General features: G+C 39.2%; 1 protein-coding gene across 1 annotated transcript; it reads right to left on the bottom strand.

Moving 5' to 3' along the window:
• Positions 1-4,177: 4,177 nt before the first annotated feature.
• On the bottom strand, positions 4,178-22,169 carry fggy (FGGY carbohydrate kinase domain containing). Its single transcript, XM_085389317.1, has 16 exons — positions 22,046-22,169; positions 21,558-21,751; positions 19,679-19,790; positions 19,159-19,310; positions 18,888-18,976; positions 18,442-18,557; positions 18,191-18,319; positions 16,217-16,320; positions 15,674-15,781; positions 15,344-15,405; positions 14,881-15,043; positions 8,832-8,906; positions 8,575-8,695; positions 8,038-8,132; positions 4,734-4,795; positions 4,178-4,573 (listed from the first exon to the last, which is right to left on the bottom strand). Exons 2-16 carry the CDS (start codon positions 21,738-21,740, stop codon positions 4,492-4,494), a joined length of 1,653 nt encoding a protein of 550 aa, XP_085245443.1. The 5' UTR covers positions 21,741-21,751; positions 22,046-22,169; the 3' UTR covers positions 4,178-4,491.
• Between the last annotated feature and the right edge of the window lie 1,425 nt (positions 22,170-23,594).

The raw sequence follows: 23,594 nt of genomic DNA, 5'->3' as shown, positions 1-23,594 counted from the left end.
TACACGTGCTATATCATAAACTATGATATAAACAGGGAGGTCCTATTAACATGTTTAGTTTTAAAGGACACCTTCCTGCCTTTAGTCTCATTCATGAGCAGTATTAGTTTTCTTCTAACATCCAGAAGTCTGCACAATGTGTTTCATAGTTTGTAACAAGCCTTTGACAGGTAAACATAACATGACCGAAAAAGCAAAAAAAAAGAAAAAAAAAAGAGAGAGAGTGTTGACATAAGAAGAGAAAATTCTCTCAATTATGGAGACAGACAAATGGTTCATTTATGTTTGATGTGTGTTTATTCCTCCCTAAATATCGTCGGTGAAGTTCGCCATGCATGTCAATTTTCCTGCGCATTTTTATACCTCTGCCAACAGAGAGAGAAAAAAAATCACATTCTAACAGACAGCTGGTGCTTAGAATACAGTTGAATAACTATTAAAAAACAGATGATATTTAGATGATAGTTCAGTCTAACACATGTGCCAGTGAACCATTAAACGTCTGTGAAACTATGCAGTTATGAAACGTAACTTTAACCTCAGCCAAACCGATTTGCTCAGTTGTAAATAAAACAGCGAAGTAAACGTGACCCGACAGACAGAACCTGAGTGAATGAAGTCCAGCGTTTAACCACTGAGAGCTAAAACTCAGCTGAGGTTTGAAAGCTGTGTGCCGGTGATTGGACATCAGCCGCTGATAAAGCTGTTCGCCTATAAAGTGCTCTGTAAGGAAACGAGCTCCAGCAGCTCTGCGCTCGGGGAAAACACTATATTTACTTATCTTGTGCAGAAAAATGCGCTGACATTGCGTTATATCGAGCACCGGCTGCCCAGTTAAACTGTGACTATCACCAGGTAACTAGGCGTGTTTCTTGAATTAGCAGCAGGTGTTAAACAGCTGACAGATGAGGAGGAGGATGCATGCAGGTAAACTGAGGGTCTGCTGAGCTGATCGCTGGTTTCGTGAGAAAAATGTCAGCTCGTTCTTTATGTTACAGAAGCACAGAGACACAAGACCAGGCGGAAAGAGACGATCGTTCGGTGAAAATGAGAATCTGCGAATGCAACATGTGGAACACGGAGAGTGGAATATGTAAACAAACCGGTTAACGTAACCCCCTCGGTGCACTCTGCATGCTAACTGTTAGCAGAGCTAGTGAAATCTCTGAAAACATCTGAGCACTTTTGCAAACATGTTCTATGTTGACAACCTGACCAGACATACGTCGCGACATTCGCGGCTAAAACACTGTTAAAAGTGTAGCTGGTGACAGAAAAACGGGGTATTTTAAAACTACACCACCACCATTGCTGCTTGTGATTTGATCTGCATTCTGGGATAACTGGCTGCCCCAAGTCTACACAAGCAATCGATTTTCTAGGATCGACCTGTTTTGACTTACTTTGCACGGCAACCAATCAAATGTTAGAGAAGCTGCATGGGCAGCGTTAACCCCGCCCCCTGAGTTTGATGGGTGAGGCTGACAGATAAAATTATTTCATGACGAGAGCCAGGCGTCAGGACTGCCAAAATGAAATAAATAAATATATCATTAAATAATTAATTAAATGTGTCAATAATTAATTAAATGTGTCAATAATTAATTAAAATGTGAAATACATAAATAATTAATTAAATGTGTCAATAATTTATTAATTACATGTGTCAATAATTAATTAAAATGTGAAATACATAATTAATTAAATGTGTCAATAATTAATTAATTACATGTGTCATAACTATTTATTTAATTAATTAATTCCAATTTTAATTAATTATTGCCACATTTAATTAATTATTTAATGGTGTATTTAATTAATTCATTATGGCAGTCCTGGCGTTCCATACAGAAGAAGCGGATAGTATAGCTTTTATTTTGGAAAGAGCCATTTCTCTGTAATAAACTCTCTTTTCCAAAGATGAGTGATTCCTCAATCAGATACAGGGCTTGCAATATCGCTAGCCCGACGTCCGGAGCTAGCGATTTTTTCAGTCGAGCTACCAAAATCTATCTCTTCCCTGCCCGTCGGGCTATTGTAGGAAAAATATATGTCAATGCTTTTGCATTCTTTCAGAAATGTAGCTGGGTAATTATGTCATTGGCATCGGTGAGCCACTGTCAATATGTGACATATTGAAGTCGCGTTTGAATTTGCACTTGTTTTTTTGCTTTCACTTTGCAATCGTGCGAACTGTGTATAGAGAGCGACAGCACTGATCTGTGAGTGATGATAATTTGTGCACCAATTCCTCTGACATCGTCTTATTAATCGTTAGCTTACTATGCAAACATGACAAGTGAAATCTCCCGCAGCAAGCTTAAACATGTGAGAGGTTGATCGCGCAGAGAATCGCTGAGCTTATGTGAGTGCGTGTAAAAGCATTTCAGTTCTGCTGAGCCAAATAAGACAGGTCAGGGTGAAGAAGTGACAGCCAAAGAAAAGCTTACCACAAAACGGAGAAGTTATGACAAATGTATGGAAGCCCGTTTCCGCCACTAAAAAAAAAAAAAAAAGCTAGTATCCATAACTCGAAATTTCGAGATAATAACTCGAAATTTCGAGAAAATAACTCGAAATTTCGAGTTACTTTTCTCAAAATTTCGAGTTAGCTCTGTCAATCAAAAATATACGTGAATGAGGTCGCTTTCTTGTTACCCGGAAGCATATGGCGCAGGACCGCGCACTCAAAAACGGATCCCAACAAATTAAAGTATGTTTGCTGATAGTAACACCATGTGATTCAGCTAATAACACATCATTTGTGAAGCCAGGCTGAAAACACTCAGCAATCTGTGCATTCACGACTGGATGTAATACCGGTAGCTTAGCTGTAGCATTTGTAGCTGAGGGCTTCAGCTTCCGGGTAACATGGAAATGACGTCATTCACGTAGATTACTGATTGGCAGCGCTAACTCGAAATTTCGAGTTGCTTTTCTCAAAATTTTGAGTTAATATGTCGAAATTTCGAGATAATAACTCGAAATTTCGAGATAATAACTTGAAATTTCGAGAAAATAACTCGAAATTTCAAGAAAATAACTCAAAATTTTGAGTTATGGATCCTTTTTTTTTTTTTTTTTAGTGGCGGAAACGGGCTTCCATACAAATGAGACTATAAGGCAAAAAGAAAGTGCAGCTTTATGGTTTCATGGACAAAATAATTTCTGTGGCTGCAATATGATGAGCTAAATAACCAGGGCTGCACATAAGTGGTCCGCAGGTGCGTATTCGCTGTCAAAATAAAAAACGCGCACAAGGGTTAGGGTTAAATTTAAAAACTGTACTTTTGAGTTAAAATATATATATATATATATATATATATATATATATATATATATATATATATATATATATATATATATATATATATATATATATATAAAAACAAACATACATACACATACATATATATATATGGTGGCACGGTGGTTAGCACTGTTGCTGCACAGCAAGAAGGTCCTGAGTTCAATTCTACCATCAGGCCGGGGTCTTTCTGTGTGGAGTTTGCATGTTCTCCCCGTGTTTGCGTGGGTTCTCTCCAGGTACTCCGGCTTCCTCCCACCGTCCAAAGACATGCAGTTTGTGGGGATAGGTTAATTGGATAATCCAAATTGCCACTAGGTGTGAATGTGAGTGTGAATGGTTGTCTGTCCTTGTGTGTTAGCCCTGCGACAGACTGGCGACCTGTCCAGGGTGTACCCCGCCTCTCGCCCTATGACAGCTGGGATTGGCTCCAGCACCCCCCGCGACCCTGAAAAGGATAAGCGGTAGCGAATGGATGGATGGGATGGATATATATGTGTATGTATATATATATATATATATATATAGATATGTCCAGGATCTCCTCTGTATCCTAAGTTAGTTGTGTTTGAAGTGTTAACTCAGCTGTGTGGGATTTGGTGTTCCCTCCTCACCGGGTTGACAGCATCAGCTAAGAGCTTATCAACTTTTATCTAGGGGAACGATGGCAACAGGCTTCCCCTCTGTGAGCAGCAGACAGGAGAATTTAAGGACAAGGGAGGTGTTAAAAACAGGAAATGGAGGGATGAAGTCGAGTGAGGAGAGAACAAAGGACAAGCAGTTTAAAAATGAATGTCACTGAACGCTGACTGGAAGGACATAAGCTTGTTTATCCAGACACATTAGGCTGGAGTGACAGAGACAGGAGTGTTCATTTGAAATATTTATTAGGAATGCATTAGAAGATAACACTCCATGATGTTTGACTTTAACTGCCACTTGTCCCATTCAGCCTGAATTTGAAACACATAGTTTTACACAGAGATCTGATGCCATATGTCATCTGATAAGTCCTGCATATATGACATAGTATCATATGAGAATGTTAAACCCCCATAATGGAATTAAAAAAACATTATTTATACTGAAAAAAGCAGCAAGGTTAAGACGTCTCGTTCTTGATTTGTCATCACTGTTGTGTCACAGAGAGCGAGCTTCATCTCAGGCACCTCCCACCAGCACTGTCATCTCTGGCTCATGAGGGCCTGGCACTCCCTCTGGTGGGCGAGCAGTCGCAGGAACACCTTGTACTTCCTCTCATAGAAGCTGAAAAAAAAGGAAGGAATAAAGAAAATCATGAGATAAATTTGATGCCTGCTGTATATTTCGGATTTCATTCCTAAAATATCCCATAACTATATCAATTATTAAACACAAAGAAGGCATCAGAGTCAAGCGTTTCCTTTCCTGTTGCAGAATTCCTCACCTCTGGACTTCACTGTCAGGCTGGACGACTTTCCCCACTTTAGCCATTTTTTCCATGGCCTCCTGAAACACAAGACACAGACATGAATTTCATTCAATAAATGATAGCACACTGATTCAGCTTCATGTCAGCCATGACCCAGTTATAGTAAAAGCAGCAGCCTGCTGCTGTGGCGGAGTTTATAATTAATGCAGTGCAGGGCCCCTCTGCTGTCTAAACCTACAAAATCCATGCAGCTGACTGTTTGCAGCTCGGAGGCTCAGACAACACAACTGCCTGCTGTGTCTATGTTCGTAATGGGTTGACAGGTGCATCCTCGTCCAAATAACAGCATCGTATTTTTAGTCTGTCTGGCTTTGAGGCTGCTCAGAGTTGTGGAGCTGAGACACAAAGAGATGATGAGTTGACCTGACACAAGATGAATCCATACCTGTCTGTAACAAAAGCCAGCACAGTGCATTGCTTATTATGTAGTTTGGTTCCACCTAGCAGATGCAGGCAGTGAGTCAGTGATTATGTATGACAAAACCTATGTCATGTTTGACCTCTGCTGTGTTTCCATGACACTACAGCATTTAATGATTACACTGCAAACTGCTGCAGACTGTAAACTGTAAACTAAACATTAAAATACCAAGTTGACCTAGATTAAAGAGACACGTATTTCGTTTTTAAGTACTGCTCAACTGCTCAAAACAGCTGCACAACACAGTCTTCTATGATGCTGACAAAAAAAAGATGTTGGCTTTTACAAAATAAACTGGGATATATGCAGTTTACATTTAAGTAGCAGGGGCAGTCTCTTTAAAAAATGCTATCCATATTGTATTTATAATGAAGTGGTTATCATTAACATCCCTTTAAAGCCAAGTTTCAGAAACATGGGATTACTTATATGTTCTTCAAATGCAACCACTTCATCAAACGTGTCCTCTTTGACTGAAATGTATTTATGTCAAGGTGTGTGCTGTGGCAGGCAGGATGTAGGAGCCAAACGGAGGACAAACTTAAAGCAGCAGCTTTTATTGCTGGGAATACTTTTCCATAGAAAGAAACTTCCCAAAAAACAAACCAAAACTTTGAACATATAAAATAGAAACTAAACTGGAAACTAGTAAATAAAAAACACAAACTAGGAAAAGAAACACAGGGACTGAGAACTAGAATTTCATCAGGAACACGAAGGGAGAAACACAGCACAGTGAGGTTACGATGCAACAAAGGGCAAAGGGAAACACAGGGCTTAAATGAGAGGGCAAGACAATGATGGGGAACAGGTGGGAACACAGGTGGTACAAATCAGATATAAGTCATGTCCAAATTCATGGGCTGCATCCTCCTGAGGACTCGGCCTTCGCGGTCTATGTGGGCCGGGTCCTCAGAAGGTCGGGTAGGCCGGAAGTAAACGGCTGTGAAATTGGACGGTCTAGCCTTCAGATTTGCGTCACCGCTGTCTCGGTGGAGTTTAATAAACTCAGCTGTCTGCTCCTTGCTATCTGAAATATAACAGGACACTGGCGTAAATTCTCGACCATCTCACACTTCTGTTTAATCTGTTTTCTGTTTGACGTTTATTCAGCTGTGTGAAAACCACCCGGGGGATTAAAAAAGTTTTTTTTTTAATCTAATCTAATCTAATCTAATCTAATCTAATAACTTGAATCTCAGCCAAACCGATTTACTCACAAACAAATACAACACTGAAAAAAGCCAAACAATAACAATTTTAGGTTGTCTAAGTGACTTATATATTACGTTTAACCTGAGTAGCAAAAGTCCGCGGTGATCTGAAAATGATGTGCCGGGAGTTGTGCCGTTCTCTGCGGCTTCAGTGACCCTCGAGCTCCCGGCTAGCTATCGAGCTGGTGGGTAGCAGACGTCTCCGAAAACGTCGGAGCATTTTTACAAATACGTGATATCTTGATAAACTGAGCAGATATTTGAAGTTTACACAGCTACATTCTGGTCTGAAAATATGTTAAAAGTTTATTTTGTGACCCAGAAAGATTAGTATGAGTAATTTAAAACTTAGTAGCGGCCGCCATTGTTGAAAACTGGAATTGGCTAAGCCACACTATGAATTCTGGGATATGGTGGGCCACGAAGGACACACCCGACCCATCCTTCAAATTCGGAGAAAAGGAAGACACATTTGTCGGCTGCATTCGGAGGAGTCTACGAATTTGGACAGCCTTCGTCGCGTCGCTGTGACATAATCGGCCTACAAATGTGTCCTCAGGAGGATGCAGCCCATGAATTTAGACACCCCCATAGTGAGACAAAGGAAGAAAAGCAGAATACATTAACCAAGGACAGACTGTCAAAGCAAAAGTAAACAGGAAGCATAACACAGAAACGTGGACTTGATACTGAGACAGAGGAACATGAAACACAGAGACAAAAGTAACAAGACGTGGGACATAGGGAAGACATAAAGACAGAAAACTAAGACTAAATATACAACACACGGAGAACAGAATTAGACCAAGAACACAGAGGAGGCACAGAAACAGAACAGAAACCGAATAACCAGGAACTATAAATATAATACAAACGGAAATCCATAATTCAAAGAGTACAGCTTAAACCAAAAACACAAACAGTGCCGTGAAAATTTAATGTTATTAAATTATTTTAAAAAGCCAGTCACAGATTCTAATCCTTTTCTAACTCTGTTAAACAGAAAAACTGTTAAAATGAACAACTTACCCTACAATCGCTGAATGTATTTTGGGAAGCCAGCTCTTAAAGTCAAATTGCAGACTGGAGTAAAACACTATGCACCTCCATCTCTACTTGTGCAAAAGAGCAAATCCAAATTTCCACTGTGACAGCCGACAGTGTTTCAGTGGATTTCCACCGGGATACTTTTGTTATGTTATTGTGTTGGTATTGTGACATATCAGAAAAAACTTCCAGTTACGTACCATTCGTCAGGTGTTTATTTGACGAACGGTCATTTGGTACTAGCAACCCAAAGTGTGCCAAAAAATATCCCCCATACCTTTACACCATCAACACTAGACCGACCTGTTGATACAAGGCAGTTGGATTTATACTTTCATGTTCTTTATGAACTTTAATGTTACATCAGAACAGTTTCCTGCTCTTATCTGACAGAGTGGCACCCGGTGTGGTCTTCTGCTGCTGTAGCTCATCTGCTTCAATGTTTAACATGTTGCCCATTCAGAGATGCTCTTCTTCAGACCTTATATCTAACGAGTGCTTAATTACGTTTCAAAAGCATTTCCTGCCAAATCCCTCAGATGTTGTTTGACTCATGTGTATTGTAACTTCACTCTACCTGTATAGAGCTGTAGTGTCTTGATGCACATGCTCCCAGCACTGCTGCTCCCACTAGCACAGCTTCAGTTTGGTCTGGCAACACTACAGGCAATCCTGAGAATGAGATTGAAGACATGGAATGGGCTAAAGCTATCACAGAACTTATTTTACCTTTTCCTCTCTCCAGATCTTCTCTGCCTGAATGTTCTTCAATGTCTTCATGTATCATATTCCTACTATATATTAATTATTTTTTGTTGTTGATTGTCTGTATTCTAAATTTACTTCAGTTACATGTAAGTCCATCCTAGGAGTAACTTCTTCTGTCTTGTTGTGCTGTGTTGTTAAAAAAAGACTTTGGGGGACTCTTTAAACTTCAAAGTTGGCCACTGGAAGCTGCACATAATTAAAATTTTCTTCTTAATCTTTATTTCGTGGTTAAGTTATTGAAATACTAATACAAACATTCTTTCTTACTCTCAATAAATTATAAATGTACATACTGTGCAACTGTGTTTCAAAATATACATATAACCATGTTATTGGTATTTACTACCTGTAGTATTAGCATGAATCTGTACAAACAGGTTGTTTTTGCTCAATCCACCACACAGGAAGAGGGTTCTGATTTCATGTCCTGCTTCTTTCATGGCCTCCAGAATATGAAGTGTACCGAGCTGAAACCAGAGGAGGACACACAACAGGAATAAAGTTACAAGAAAGCAAATACAACCTCCTTTGTACTTAAAGGTGCTAGGGTATCAGTCTGAGAGAGAGGAAGTCATTTGAAACACAAAACGCCATCAGACTCACAGCGAGGGCTTGCATGGTGGCCAGGTAGAGAAGGGCCAAGTCATCCAAGGTCTGGGACAAAGAGAGTCCAACTACCTGCAAAACAGTAATGACACAAAAATACCAGCAAGGGTGTGATCACCGTCTAAGATTTTGTGAAAGCAAGGCTGTCATCCAGTGTTTGGTGATTTATTAAAAACAGGTTTTCATATTCCATTCCTTGGCTTTCTGTTTCCTGGAATTTTAGATGTGGTTTGGCGCCAGTAATTACCAAAAAAACCAAAACAAAACATGGATAACCAAATATAATAACAAGTTAAACTCACAAATAAAAATAGTTTCTTTTTGATATGATTAGTGAGGGACCATAAGCTAAGTAAGCGAATAAGAGTAGCAAACTCAATTAATGGCATTTTATTGTGTAATGGGAAATTAATTTGATTTGAAGTCGAGGGGACAGGAAGAGAATAGAAAGGCTGCTGAGCACAAATGCATGAGTTAAATGTGAATTTCTGTCTATGTAGAGAGCAAAATATATGTTCATTGGTCATTGTTATATTATCTGAAACAGATCGTATAAAACTGCCAACTTGAACCTATTCAGTCCTGTGGGGAGTTCAACAAATAAGGTTAAGGCACAGGTTTGAACTGTCTTGCTGTGACTTACAAAATCAAATCAGTCATTAGGATCTTATCTCATTTGCTTTCCCTGTACCAAACCAGCACTCTAGAAAACACAATCTGTGGTTCTGCAAAGTTAAATAAGTTCAAGTTAAATTAACTATTTCCCCATGTGCTGAGTTTTAATGCTGATGGACCATATTTCAGGAGACACTTTGATATGTCAAAATAGGATAAACACAGTTTAATTGAACAGAATACAGCCACTGTTAACCTTATTAGGAGAAAAGGGGGTTTTCTGGTTGTAGCTAGTGAAAATAATTCTCTTCCACACCACAACTAAAATAAGTCAAATCTGTGGATGTGAAGTTTTTAAAAGAATAAATTTAAAAAAATTGTTTCATAATACAATCAACAGGTAAGTTCTGGTTCTTATTCTTTACTAATCAAGGTGATAAGAAATAACGTAAGTGGAATATGTATATTCAAAATCAGTGACTTCTTTGGCCAGGTGTATTTAATAATTTGTAAAATATATCGATATATATATATATATATATATCGCTTTTTAAATTGTTTCAGTTATATTTATGGGATTGCAATGATAATAAATCTTTAACAAAGATATCAGAGATTGAAACAAACAAAATAGAAAAATAATCCCTTCCTCAAAAATGTCATGTGACAACCTAATTTGCACATGGAATGTTGACCTTGTCGGGAACTTGGCTGCATCACTAGAATCTTATATCAAACATTATGCTGTTTTATAATTCATAAGTAAACAAGAGACACTTCAAGTCAACCATTTTCAGTCAACACACCGGTTTGTTCGCAGCTATCAAACATTCGGCATCGACTACGACGAATTTAAACACATTTGGATCCTTCACAGAGTCATGTTAGTCAGCAAGGTACCAAAATGCCTGAGAGAGAAAAAAAAACACCAGTCAACAGAGAGCGATGACCCCAACACTCCTCGGTGTATTGAATTTGAAGAACTTTCAAAGAGGAGAGAAACTTTAGAGTTGGACATTCACCAGACCACCAGCCAGCGAGGCTAGCTGCCAGGCCACGCCGGGCACCACCAAGAATATTAAAAAAACAGAAGAAAATACAGTCAACTTGGTCATCAGATTGTAAGGTATTCATTAAATTAAATGGAACACCAGAGCAGGCAAAAGTTCTAGTCCTCAAAGAGATAAATAACTGATAAATCAGAACGCAAAGCAGTGCTAAATATGATGGTATTTGTCCAAGTTGTACAACCAACTCAAATGTCTGACAGTTTTCATGTAACAACTCATATAGATATTCCAATTTAATAAACTGATTTTCAAAATGCTTTGTAAAATGGCGATTCCACTCCTCATTTCAAAATCCATTTCCCTTTCCTGTTCGCTCAGGGATGAACATTTAGATTAGCAACTTCATTTTAAAAATCCTGCTGCAATGCAAATTAGCCAAACCGTGGGATGCAAAGAGCTCTCTGATTGGTTGGACGGACACATCGCAAATTTTACATTGCAGCTGTACTAGCTAGCTACGTGTTTTGTAAGCTGCGGTGCTCTTCACAAATAAAGCTTGAAGCAGCTCAGACTGTTAGAACCAACACTGAGGCCTGTTACATTTATACAGTGTTAGAGCAATGGCTGCAACCTACAGCCTTTAAACTAGCGATTAAAATGCTGACAGTAAACTCGTCAGTCCAGATGTTACCACATTACTTTATGATACTTAGAGTTAAAGAAACTGAAACAGGCTGATTAAAATAACAGCTGTCAGTTCTCTCATTCCTTATATCAAGACTGGAGATCACATTACTGATTTCAGTTCATTTAATATGTGAGTGCACAGATTAATTCTCAACTGGACATAAACGATGATCAAAGGTTGTATATATGATGAATTCATCAAATCCCGGCCTCTAACACAGTGCGCTGAATCTTAGCTTTGAATGTCCAGTATATTCTAATCCATACAATTTAAGCATTCACTGCACCTACCTACAGTATCTACACCTGTGTGGCAAAGATACAGATAATGAAATGTAATTATTAATAAAATATACATGATGAAAAACAAAAGCTGAAATTGATTCAGTTTAGTACTTTTCTCTGTATGCTCTGTGCTTATAAAGGCCTTAAATTCTGTGATATACAGGGAGTGCAGAATTATTAGGCAAATGAGTATTTTGTCCACATCATCCACTTCATGCATGTTGTCTTACTCCAAGCTGTATAGGCTCGAAAGCCTACTACCAATTAAGCATATTAGGTGATGTGCATCTCTGTAATGAGAAGGGGTGTGGTCTAATGACATCAACACCCTATATCAGGTGTGCATAATTATTAGGCAACGTCCTTTCCTTTGGCAAAATGGGTCAAAAGAAGGACTTGACAGGCTCAGAAAAGTCAAAAATAGTGAGATATCTTGCAGAGGGATGCAGCAGTCTCAAAATTGCAAAGCTTCTGAAGCGTGATCATCGAACAATCAAGCGTTTCATTCAAAATAGTCAACAGGGTCGCAAGAAGCGTGTGGAAAAACCAAGGCGCAAAATAACTGCCCATGAACTGAGAAAAGTCAAGCGTGCAGCTGCCAAGATGCCACTTGCCACCAGTTTGGCCATATTTCAGAGCTGCAACATCACTGGAGTGCCCAAAAGCACAAGGTGTGCAATACTCAGAGACATGGCCAAGGTAAGAAAGGCTGAAAGACGACCACCACTGAACAAGACACACAAGCTGAAACGTCAAGACTGGGCCAAGAAATATCTCAAGACTGGTTTTTCTAAGGTTTTATGGACTGATGAAATGAGAGTGAGTCTTGATGGGCCAGATGGATGGGCCCGTGGCTGGATTGGTAAAGGGCAGAGAGCTCCAGTCCGACTCAGACGCCAGCAAGGTGGAGGTGGAGTACTGGTTTGGGCTGGTATCATCAAAGATGAGCTTGTGGGGCCTTTTCGGGTTGAGGATGGAGTCAAGCTCAACTCCCAGTGCTACTGCCAGTTTCTGGAAGACACCTTCTTCAAGCAGTGGTACAGGAAGAAGTCTGCATCCTTCAAGAAAAACATGATTTTCATGCAGGACAATGCTCCATCACACGTGTCCAAGTACTCCACAGCGTGGCTGGCAAGAAAGGGTATAAAAGAAGAAAAACTAATGACATGGCCTCCTTGTTCACCTGATCTGAACCCCATTGAGAACCTGTGGTCCATCATCAAATGTGAGATTTACAAGGAGGGAAAACAGTACACCTCTCTGAACAGTGTCTGGGAGGCTGTGGTTGCTGCTGCACGCAATGTTGATGGTGAACAGATCAAAACACTGACAGAATCCATGGATGGCAGGCTTTTGAGTGTCCTTGCAAAGAAAGGTGGCTATATTGGTCGCTGACTTGTTTTTGTTTTGTTTTTGAATGTCAGAAATGTATATTTGTGAATGTGGAGATGTTATATTGGTTTCACTGGTAAAAATAAATAATTGAAATGGGTATATATTTGTTTTTTGTTAAGTTGCCTAATAATTATGCACAGTAATAGTCACCCGCACACACAGATATCCCCCTAAAATAGCTAAAACTAAAAACAAACTAAAAACTACTTCCAAAAACATTCAGCTTTGATATTAATGAGTTTTTTGGGTTCATTGAGAACATGGTTGTTGTTCAATAATAAAATTATTCCTCAAAAATACAACTTGCCTAATAATTCTGCACTCCCTGTAAATTCACTGTTCTTTATGGTCTTATTCAATGGTAAAGCTCTTTAGAAACATTACTGATGGTTCTTAGGAAAAGCTAAATAACTTAATCTGAGCTTTCTTTAACAATACTTCCTGTATTAAGATGAGTCAACAGCTAACAAATATAAACTGCTATGTAAATTATTGTTTTTGGCAAGAAAATGTATTCTTTTCAATTGGATCAATGAAAACCACCAACAATAACTCAGTGGTATAAAGAAATCTTTAGAATCTTACCGATGGAAAGACTGAGTGCAAAACTAAGCGGTAATGACGATATCTTTTTGGAGGGGCAGCCCCACTCCAATGGCAGGATGGGTTTGTCAGGACAAATGTGTAAATGGGTGGTATACCCAATTATTTACCATAATGTATTAGTTTTCCTTTTACATGTCTCAGACTGCTTATTGTGTTGCTTCTTGTTTTTTGTTTTGGGATTTATTTTTTTTGTTGTTGTTGTGGTTGTTGTTTTTTTGTATCAAAAAATCAAAATAAAGAGATTAAAAAAAAAAAAAAAAAAAAAAAGATAAGTCAACAGCTTTGAGTTGGATAACAGGGACCAGTTCAAAAATAACTCACCTTAATTGGAAAATGTAACAAAAGTAACGTCTGACTAGGGCTGTGCGATATGACCAAAATCTCATATCCCGATATAAGAATTCTATCGTCCGATAACGATATAAATCCAAAAAATGTAACATTTTCTGTAAATTCTGTGAATCTCGGGCAGCTCGACTTGCAGGAAGTGTTTCCAGCTGCGCGTCATGTAGCTGGAGTCGAGTGTTTTAACAGATGCATGAAACTATACATTTTTAGACATAAGTTGTAACGGCCGCCGTTTTCTTTGTGAGTATTTATTACACAGCGTGCTGCAGGGAAAAGCCTGTTCTGACGTTTGAGTCTAAGGTTTACTTTTTAGCACCTGGCGGCTCTTTTTTACTTCTCATCCGTAAATACTCTGCATCTTTCACGTGATTCAGTTTATTTTGAAAAGTCTCAACAGGATCTTGAGCTTTATTGTGAAAGGTTTATGTGGAACATAAACAAGCGGACACGTGATGCTGTTACCGTCGTTGTTGCTAACCACAACGCATAAAAACAGGCGCTTGTCCATCCGTAGTGTGATTATATTAAATATAAGAGAAAGAAAGAACTTTAATAAATTAATATAGCCACTACAGTGACCATCAAAACGATGAAAAAATATTGCCGTAAACAGTTTATTTTGCGACACCACGAAACAAACGATAGTGTAAAATGAAACGATAGACCTTTTTATATCGTCATCCGATATATATCGTTATATTGAACAGCCCTACGTCTGACTTTAATCATTTGCCCTCATTTTACAATGGAATTTATGTATTTGTTTTGATTAAACCTTTTAAATGTGTGACAAATGAAAAAAGTGCAAAAACAGGAAAGCAGCCAGTCAGAGCTGCATATATGTTGCTGCTTCTAAAAGCCTCACACATATATGTGGAATCATTGTGGAATTCATTCATAATCATTCTGTAGAGCATGGATCTTTGAAACACAGACTTCCACGGGCATAAGAGAACATTAAGAAAAGATTAAGAAAACCCCAAGTGCACAAAAAGGAAGAAACATTCAAAGCAGGCATACCCTAACTTAAAATCTGATACTCACACATCCAACACAACGTCAGTCTACACATATCCTTCTTTTTAAGTCATAGCCTTTACCATGCCCTTCAAAGTTGGGTCAGCCAGGGGCGACCTGTTTCCATGAAAGTCCGGCCACACGTGAAGACTGGACCCTAGCAGATCGACAGCAGAGCAGGAGTTGGCCATCGAACTCAAATGGTTGTTCAAGTAGCTGTAGATATTCTCGCCAGCAAAAGGAAGCCTATAAAATTAAAAACACTGTTGCCAGGACACCTAAAATGATAGCTGATATTACCTATATTAATGCCATGGTGGTTGGCGAGCATGAAATCTATATTCAATCTTCAGCAAACGTGAAGTACCGTATATCAAAAAATTTAACTTCCTATTCCTCCAGAGAACAGTTGAGTTGCACTGAAAGCACATTACTGAGCTTCTAATCTCCCAAAAGCATACTTGACATTATTCTAGCCCAGCTGATGAGGATCACAGATGTGCAAAAGCATTGTTGGGAACTGCAGTATTAAAAGCATCAGCTGACCTCTGCTGAACCTGTTCCTGGAGCTGGGTATATGCAGTGTGACCTTTCACCATGTGGTCAATCTGAGGGAGGAAAGAGGCAATACATTTAAACTGAAAAGGATCACAAATGACTGGTGGCCACCTGGCTTCAACTAATAATGTCAAAGCTGAATCTATATACATCTCAAAGCATTAGCTCCTTTTGTCAAACCAGTAGTTCAAATGTGAAAGGTGAGGAAAAAATAAGTGGTTTTGTCTCCATGTTTTCTGTTAGTATTGAGCATGAAGAGGATCTGAAAAATAATTTAAATATGAATGAAAAAGATCAAGAAAATATGAGTAGACTGACCAGCCTTCCTGTCACACTCTGCCCTCCCTCGTTGAGCCACAGTCCAGGCACCATGGCAGATAGGTAGGGCCCCCACACTCCTGGCACAAACCGAGGCTGCTCACTGATCTGATGGCACAGGAAATCTTTTAGTTAGTTTTAGTTGGAGGTAGATATTTTATAAATTAAAAGAGAAACCGCCGGACTAACAGGATATGCGTGCCATTTGCTTCTCATCTCAGAGTTACTGCAGTTGGCCTGTGCAGACAGGATAATTTATGTCTATAAACAATTTTTAACAATGCTCACATAAGTATAAACAAGTAATACAGATAGAGTGGCTTTTAGAAAGATATCTTATCAGACTAGTTAAGACAGATTGTGCACCTAGGAAATGAAGGTGGTGAGTACACGATTAATCATCAGAAGACGTTTTTATTAGTCATCAGGAGATTTTCACAGGAACATATACACAATCACAAAGGCCACTGGGGAACAGTACAGTAGTAGACTAGCACGGTAATTTTACAGCAATCAGGTGAACAGCAGCTGTGAACTACTGACCGCCATGTGACAAGTTGACGTTCCACAGATCAGCGCCATGCGTGCAGTGATCGGCAGACCCTCACAGGGCAAATGAAAACCTTTCACATCAGCACCGATCACACCTGGAAGGAGGAGGTTAATGTTGCTTTATTTAACACTCTTTATTTTATGCAGGGGAAAAAGATACATTGTAATAATTAAGTTGTTGGGTTTTTTTGCTGTCATCTAACACAAAGTGTCAAAGATGCTGCTAGAGCTTTAAATCCACATGAATGAAATTGTGCTCCAACCTCTTCGTAGGATTCAGCAGTGACGCTAACTGCTGGAATAATGTTTATCAAGCTGGTTTGAGTTTAAGGTGGGAGGCCAGTCTCCATCACTGTGACATGAACAGAAACTAATGGTGCAGAGTGCTGTAACCTCTCACTGACGCAGCAATGTGTGATTGGCAGAGGTCACGGTTGAGGGTCAAAGGCAAGAGTTCACGACGAGTTCAGCTCACAGAACAGATCCAGATGGTGAGGATTTCTGATCCTGAGGAAGGTCTGCTGCTGCCCTGACACTGGTCAGAAATTCACTAACATCTCAGGCGGGTTTGTTATTCAGTTTATTTCCCATAATATTAAAGATGGGAACATCTAACACACGCTAGGCACCTAATCCTCATGTGGTAAACTATAGTTGTTGAAATATTATCACATCATCCATCTATTATCTCCCTTCTCACTTCCTTCTTCCAGCAAACTCATATAACCAAAAAAGGTATTTTATTTATTTATTTATTTTTTGGTAACTAAGTACAGTCACAAGTTGTCGGCTGGTCAAGCAGGTTGTTTTCACTTTTCAGTGAGGATCACACTATCCTGATAATTAGCGCTTTAACTTGTGGCAGGTCATCCACTGATCAATAGGCATACATTTCACAAAGAAGTGCAAAAATGCTTCCCCTATCTCGAAGGCTGAGCCCAGCCACACCACAAAGGCAACTTGTGTTGATTTCTTTTATTTGCGAACACTAGAGACAGGGTGAGGAGCTCAGACATCAGGAGAGAGCTTGAAATAGAGCCAATGCGCCTCCACGCCAAACATAAACAGCTTAGATGGTTTAAGCATCTGGTTAGGAAGCCTCCTCCTTGGAGATTCCTTTAAGAGGTTTTTCTGACATATGCAATTTGGAGGACAATCCAACGTAGACCCAAAAGCTCCTGGAGAGATTATATATCTGACGCGTCATGGGAATGCCCCGGGATCTCCTAGAAAGGACTGGAAAAGCTGTCGGGAGCACCCTGTTTAGCCTGCTGCTACTGTGACGTGGCTTTAAATAAGCAAAATATAATGGATGGATAAACTAGCATCTAATATAGAACTACCATCAAGCCCAAATTTACATTTGTCCATATACATATTACTATGATGTTTAAGTTGGTTTCCTAGTGTATTCATGCACCTACAAAAATAATGATTTAACTTAGCACATGCTTTGTTTTGGAGTTAAAGTTTAAACTTTGCACACAGGATACTGAAAAGCCACAGCCACAAGTGGAAATTATGAAATATTAAAGTCTATTTAGTAAATGTTTATATTAAACTTTGCTCCTTAAGGAATGAACTTCTTTTTTATTGTGACCCTGACACGTAGCATATCAAAATATCAACTTTGCAAATAAAATATCAACTTTGCATCACTGACATTTTATGCCTTCATTTTCCTTTCAGTACCTCTAAATAGGCATAACAACGCGACAGCATAGAGCAATTTTTACTCCTCCAGCATGTCTGCACCACTCCAGCACACCATTAAAAAACAGCTACACATCTCTGGTGTGTGATGACTTGGCTATGTGATTACCCTCCATGCTTTCACTATAGCTTTCATATGGAACAGCCTCAGTCACAGGCTGTGTGAAAGCGGCTGCAAACTGAGTAATCTCAGCTTATTCATGACAAGAAAATACTTTTGTTTTCAAGTAAGTGTGATTCGTCATCTGATACCTAAGCCTCCAGCATGGGCATCGATGAGAGAAGCCCCAACTGCAGTTCCTGGGTCCAAACCCAAATCTGCTGCTGCCTCCTGTGTAAGGCCCTCTCCCAGTGGACTTCCTGGAGGACACGTCACACTGCCTGGATGACAAAATTATTTAAAATTTTTAATTCTTAGAATTTAATAAAGGACACAAAAACTGTAAAAGATATAAGAAATAATCAGTCAAACTATCTGAATGTATAAAATGTCATTTTCTGGCCTATTTTGGAGAAGTTATTTTCCAGCAGGTCGTCCAGTCCAATGCTCGTCCAGAAGCTGGCTTCCCATCCTTCTGGAGGGCAGTAGGTCCACTTACACACCAGAGTACATAAAGACCTGTGCAACATTGGACAACATGCATCCACTTGCAAATACTGTAGGATAATAAACATGCTTTATTAACAGCACACATTAGATACAAGTATTTTGTGAAAACCAATGACTTTGTCCACACATTTTACAACGGATTAGGCAACTGCATCTTTTCTTTTTAACTGAGAACAGAAAGAAGACTATTGTTTTTAATGGGGCAGCCCACCAGCAAATATGTTTGAATTAATACAAGGGGTTTTAGGCCTGCTAGTGGTGATCCTTTTCAAACCTACCTCCTTTTTTTATTAGACATACATAAGTGTGTAAGTCTCCGTAACATCATCGACAACTCACCTCGTTAAAGAGCCGGATGCCTTCCAAGACAAGAAGTCTGGAAGATCAAAAAAGTGACTGGCTTTGTTCCAGCAGTTCTCCTTTAGATTCTGAATGAGTGAAAGACAGAGTGTGTGAGAATAAAAGCAACAACTGTATGACAAATATGCTAAGGCTAAAACAGTAATAAAAAACAAACAAAAAAAAGCCCACCAGGTATCTGCTGAACAGCCAGTACAAAGAGCAATAATAAAACATGCAGAGATCAGTGGTGACCTTGTTCACCTCTCACCTCTTTAAGCCAGAGCAGCTTAGGGGGTTGCATCTCTGGTGACATGACTCCCCCTACCCTGCTGAGGACCCTGTGGCCATTTTTTGTTATACGATCAGCCTGCTCTGTAGCACGATGGTCCATCCACATCACTACGTTCCTTTGGGGGTCACCTGGGAAAAGCAGTTCAGTAAGGGAGAAGGCAACAAACACCAGAGAGCTAATATTGGATATAATATTGTATCTGTTAAGACCTGATACATAAAACTGTTGTCATGGATAGATTTCATCTTGGAGTACAAATTCAGTATTTAGCCAAAGAATTTGGGTCATGCTTTTGTGTCTTGCTTAATAAGCAAAAACATGATTCAAATCCAGCTCCAGGCTTCTACTCTGCAGCCGACTATGACCTTGGACCTCACTGTGGAGGGGTGATTTTTTTCCCCCCTGAAGGATCAATGCTCAGCAAAAATGGGGCTTACATAACCAATGCTTACCAAGCATTCAGATCAGATCAAATGCAATAAAATAAATCGCTTACCTTCCTGACTGACGGGCACAGGCTGGAAGCTTTGGTCCAAAACCACTAGAGAGCAGGTGGCATCAAAGCCAATCCCCCTAATCTGGCTCTTCTCCACACCGTGAGTAACTTTCTGGAACAAATACACGCAGTTGTTTTTAAATTACATTTCCTCCGTGCATTTACTCATCCTGCAACCGTAAGAGGGCACGAATACATTTACCAACTTATGATGTCAATTTCTGCCTTTCATAAATAAACAGCTGTTCACACAGGATGTGTGCTTGAGATTCCCAACCAAGTGCACATTGAAACCTAGGGAGTACATTGGCAATACATAGAAAAGATTTTTCAGCACAACACGTTTACAACATGTAGTGAGTCTAATACAAGTTTATTCCTGAATATTCCTTGCCCATGAGGTTTTTGCCTTCCACTGAGGGGAAATTACCACTACTGATGATTTCAACCAGCATTTTTAACAGGTATTTTTTTTAATTTTTTTTAGTACAGTTAAATTTACTCACATTTTTCTCATTACATAAACCTCTGTTAACTAAGGTAAAACATATTCTTTGCCTTAACCTAATGTGGATGAATCATGCTTCTCCCACAGGCACATTTGGAGCCAGGAAAAACCCTGTAATGTTAATTTTTTTGTCGCAGAGACCAGTCATCCACCACATATGCCAGCTGCCGAGTATATACCTCCCATAACTTAAGGCAGCTGTTGCCAAAGTGTGTGTGCTGCCATTAAGAGTAGAGCCTGACCAATACTAGATTTTGGGGGCCAACTTAGGGTGTAAAAAATGATCTGATACTAATATATGCCCTATATTCTTTAGACATACAGTAATGCTGTATTTACAGGGGAGTTCTAAATAAAAGGCAAATTGATTGGGTCCTGCATAACAACTTTTCAGCAATGTATTTCAAACAAACTAGTTTACAGTGTAACAACAACACACAGCTTAATTCTAGACCACTGGTTATAGTGTTTTGTGTATTGGAAACAATGGAGGTGCAACATCTTGAAGTAAAATGTCTTGATGCATGCGCAATCATTTAGGTAAGGAAATCCCAAAAATCATCTGGATGTAGCCTTTTCAGTGGGAGAAACGCTTGGTCACTCATCCCAGTGACTTTTTCAGTCTCAGCTGACTGCAGGTTTCCCCAACCTTATAAACAGTGCCTTTGCACAATGACTGAAAGCCATTCCTCAGTTCTTTGTGAATGGTCCTCATGGTCATGACACTTGGCATATTAATGATCAAGAAACTGAGCTCACAGCCCATTGTTCTTCAGTGGTGCTAGTTTAATTAATTATGCAAATGTACTGGTAGTAAGAAGCCTACTGCAACAGCTGAGTTTGAACTAGGAGGGAATTAAATGCAGAAAGTTAGCAGAAAAAGCACGAGTACAGTAGCTAGCTAAAGGTAACCAAAATGGTCAAAATAGTAAATATATTTTATATTTTACCTAAAATAGGTGCTGAATAAAAAGACGAAATAACTAGCTTAAAGTAATTATAGCAAAGTAAGCGAAACATTAGCATATGACAATACACAACGACTGAAAGACTTACCGAGAGTTAGCTAAAAATAACAAACGATGGCTGATGTAGTGAAGAAAATGCTGAAATAATTAGCAGAGAACAATGTATGGGCGGTAGGAATATTAAATAATACGTTTTAGAAGGAATTTTTAAATAATTAAAACACATATATAATGAAGAAACTGCTTTTTTTTCTTTAGCTGCTAAAATACTATTAACATCCATGCTAAAAATTAGCTAAAATGAACACATGAGTCTGTGTTGGTGTATCTGTGCTCAGACTGCTGCTGTAGAGGGATGGATGTATATTTTTATAACACACACTGAGGCCATAAATCATCCCACCTTGACAACTGTGCAGCATTTCTCCCAGATCTCAGTGGAGGACTGGACATAGTGGTCAGACTCCGGCTCCCAAATGCCGATGGGCTCCTGTGCAGTGCTCTTCAGCAGGCCCTCCCTGGTCACTAGTGCAGCCCTCACACTGGCTGTGCCCACGTCCACTCCAACATAAAAAACCTCTGCCATGAGGAGATGACCTGAAAGTGGGGGAGGAGGTTTATTATTAACCAGGTTACATTACCAGTGTCGACTTTGAGCAGGTTATACAAATTCAAGAAAAACGCAATTATTAAGGCAACTTGCGTATTTTGCTTTTGAAAAATTTCTTCTTTTTAGCATCTTCACACACTCCTGCAGACGGTTGGAGGGCAGGGATGTGTGAAGTGCAGCAGCAGCTGGTAAAACAGAGTTTTCAGCAATAATAACAGACTAGTACTTATAAAGTACTTATTAATAAACAAATAGGACGCGAGTGCGTAATCTGAACTTACCCAGCGATTAAACAATTATTTTAGTCCGCAGAGCATTTGTGTTGATCGTTCAAGTTTGTGATCAGGGTACTTTCAGAGTTAAAGCATTGCTTTAACGCTGCTGGACTTCAGAGTCGGACGGAATGCGAAAGCGGACAAAAAGCTTATCGTATGCCAAGTTGTTCAGGCATTTTAGCTTCAGAAATCAGCTTATTCACTTTTTCATCATGCCATATTTTTATATATACATTTAAATATTTTTATATTTTACATTTATATCTTTTATTATCTGAAAAGTCCAAGTTTACCATTGAAAACATTTTGACTTTTTCAAAGTGTGCAGAAAATAACTGCAATGCCAGTTGTGGAGTGCTTGTTATCAGAATTACCTAAAACTAATTAAAAACTGAAATTATTTAAATAAAAACTAGAAAATCTAAACAATGAGCGGGGGGTGGGGGGGGGACTGAAAGTAAACTGAATTAAAAGATTATAATTAAAAATGAAATAAAAATTAAAAAAAATAATTAGAAATACAAATTATAATAAATCTGGTGGGGTGGACCAAAAGATCAGAACTACTGATTCCTACACAACATTTGTAATAAAGGACATTGGTGATTTCAGTTGCTTTTATGATATATATAAACCACAACTGGCCACAACTGATTGTGTGCTTAGTGGATGCCTCAGGCAGCAGACCCCTGAGAAAGAAGAGGAGAAAGAACAGGAACCATCATTGAGGACAGCCCCCTGCACGGCATGTACCACCAAGAAATCAGGCCATCAGACTGCTGAACACGTCATAGACACCTCAGCTTCACTACTGGAACTTCAACATTATGCACTCCACACTGTATATAAATGCCACTTGTTTTGCACATATTCAACTCTGTATATTTTATATATTTTATTATTATTATTATTTATTTATTTATTTTTTACTATTTAATTTGTAAAAATGTGTATACACACACACACACACACACACACACACACACACACACACACGTAGGAAAATATTTAGTATACACATCCAGAAATGCATACACTATTATATATTGTACATATATTTATTAGTTTCAGGTTGGCCATTCTTGTATTTTGCTCGTTTGTGTTGTTGTGTTTGCACATCTCTGTTGCTTGTGGGGCTCGCACACAAGAATTTCACTCGCATGTGCTGTGCCAGTGTGCCTGCACATGTGATGTGACAATAAAAGTGATTTGATTTGATTTGATTTGAAATAGAAGAAGTGGCTGATATAGAGAAATCCTGCCAATGGCTTCACAAAGCTGGACTGAAAGACAACACAGGGGCACTAATCATGTCAGAAGAGGAACAAGCTATAAGCTCAAAATTGATAGAGGCTGAGGTCTACCACATCAGCTAAGACACGTGCCTACGTGCAGGCTGTGCAAAGATGCCCCTGAGACAACCCAGCACATAACAACAGGGTGCAAGCTGCCATTAGACAGGGCAGATGTGGAAGTGTATGCCGACATAGTATACAGGAACATCTCTGGAAGTATGGTCTGGAAGTCCTGAGGTCAAAATGGGATAGGAGAAGGC

This window comes from Rhamphochromis longiceps, linkage group LG18 (assembly GCF_057381845.1).
Source record: "Rhamphochromis longiceps isolate RC_006_pf linkage group LG18, R_longiceps_female_GT1.1, whole genome shotgun sequence".
In the NCBI taxonomy this organism is placed as follows: domain Eukaryota; kingdom Metazoa; phylum Chordata; class Actinopteri; order Cichliformes; family Cichlidae; genus Rhamphochromis; species Rhamphochromis longiceps.
This window is presented reverse-complemented; position numbering and strand designations above follow the sequence as displayed.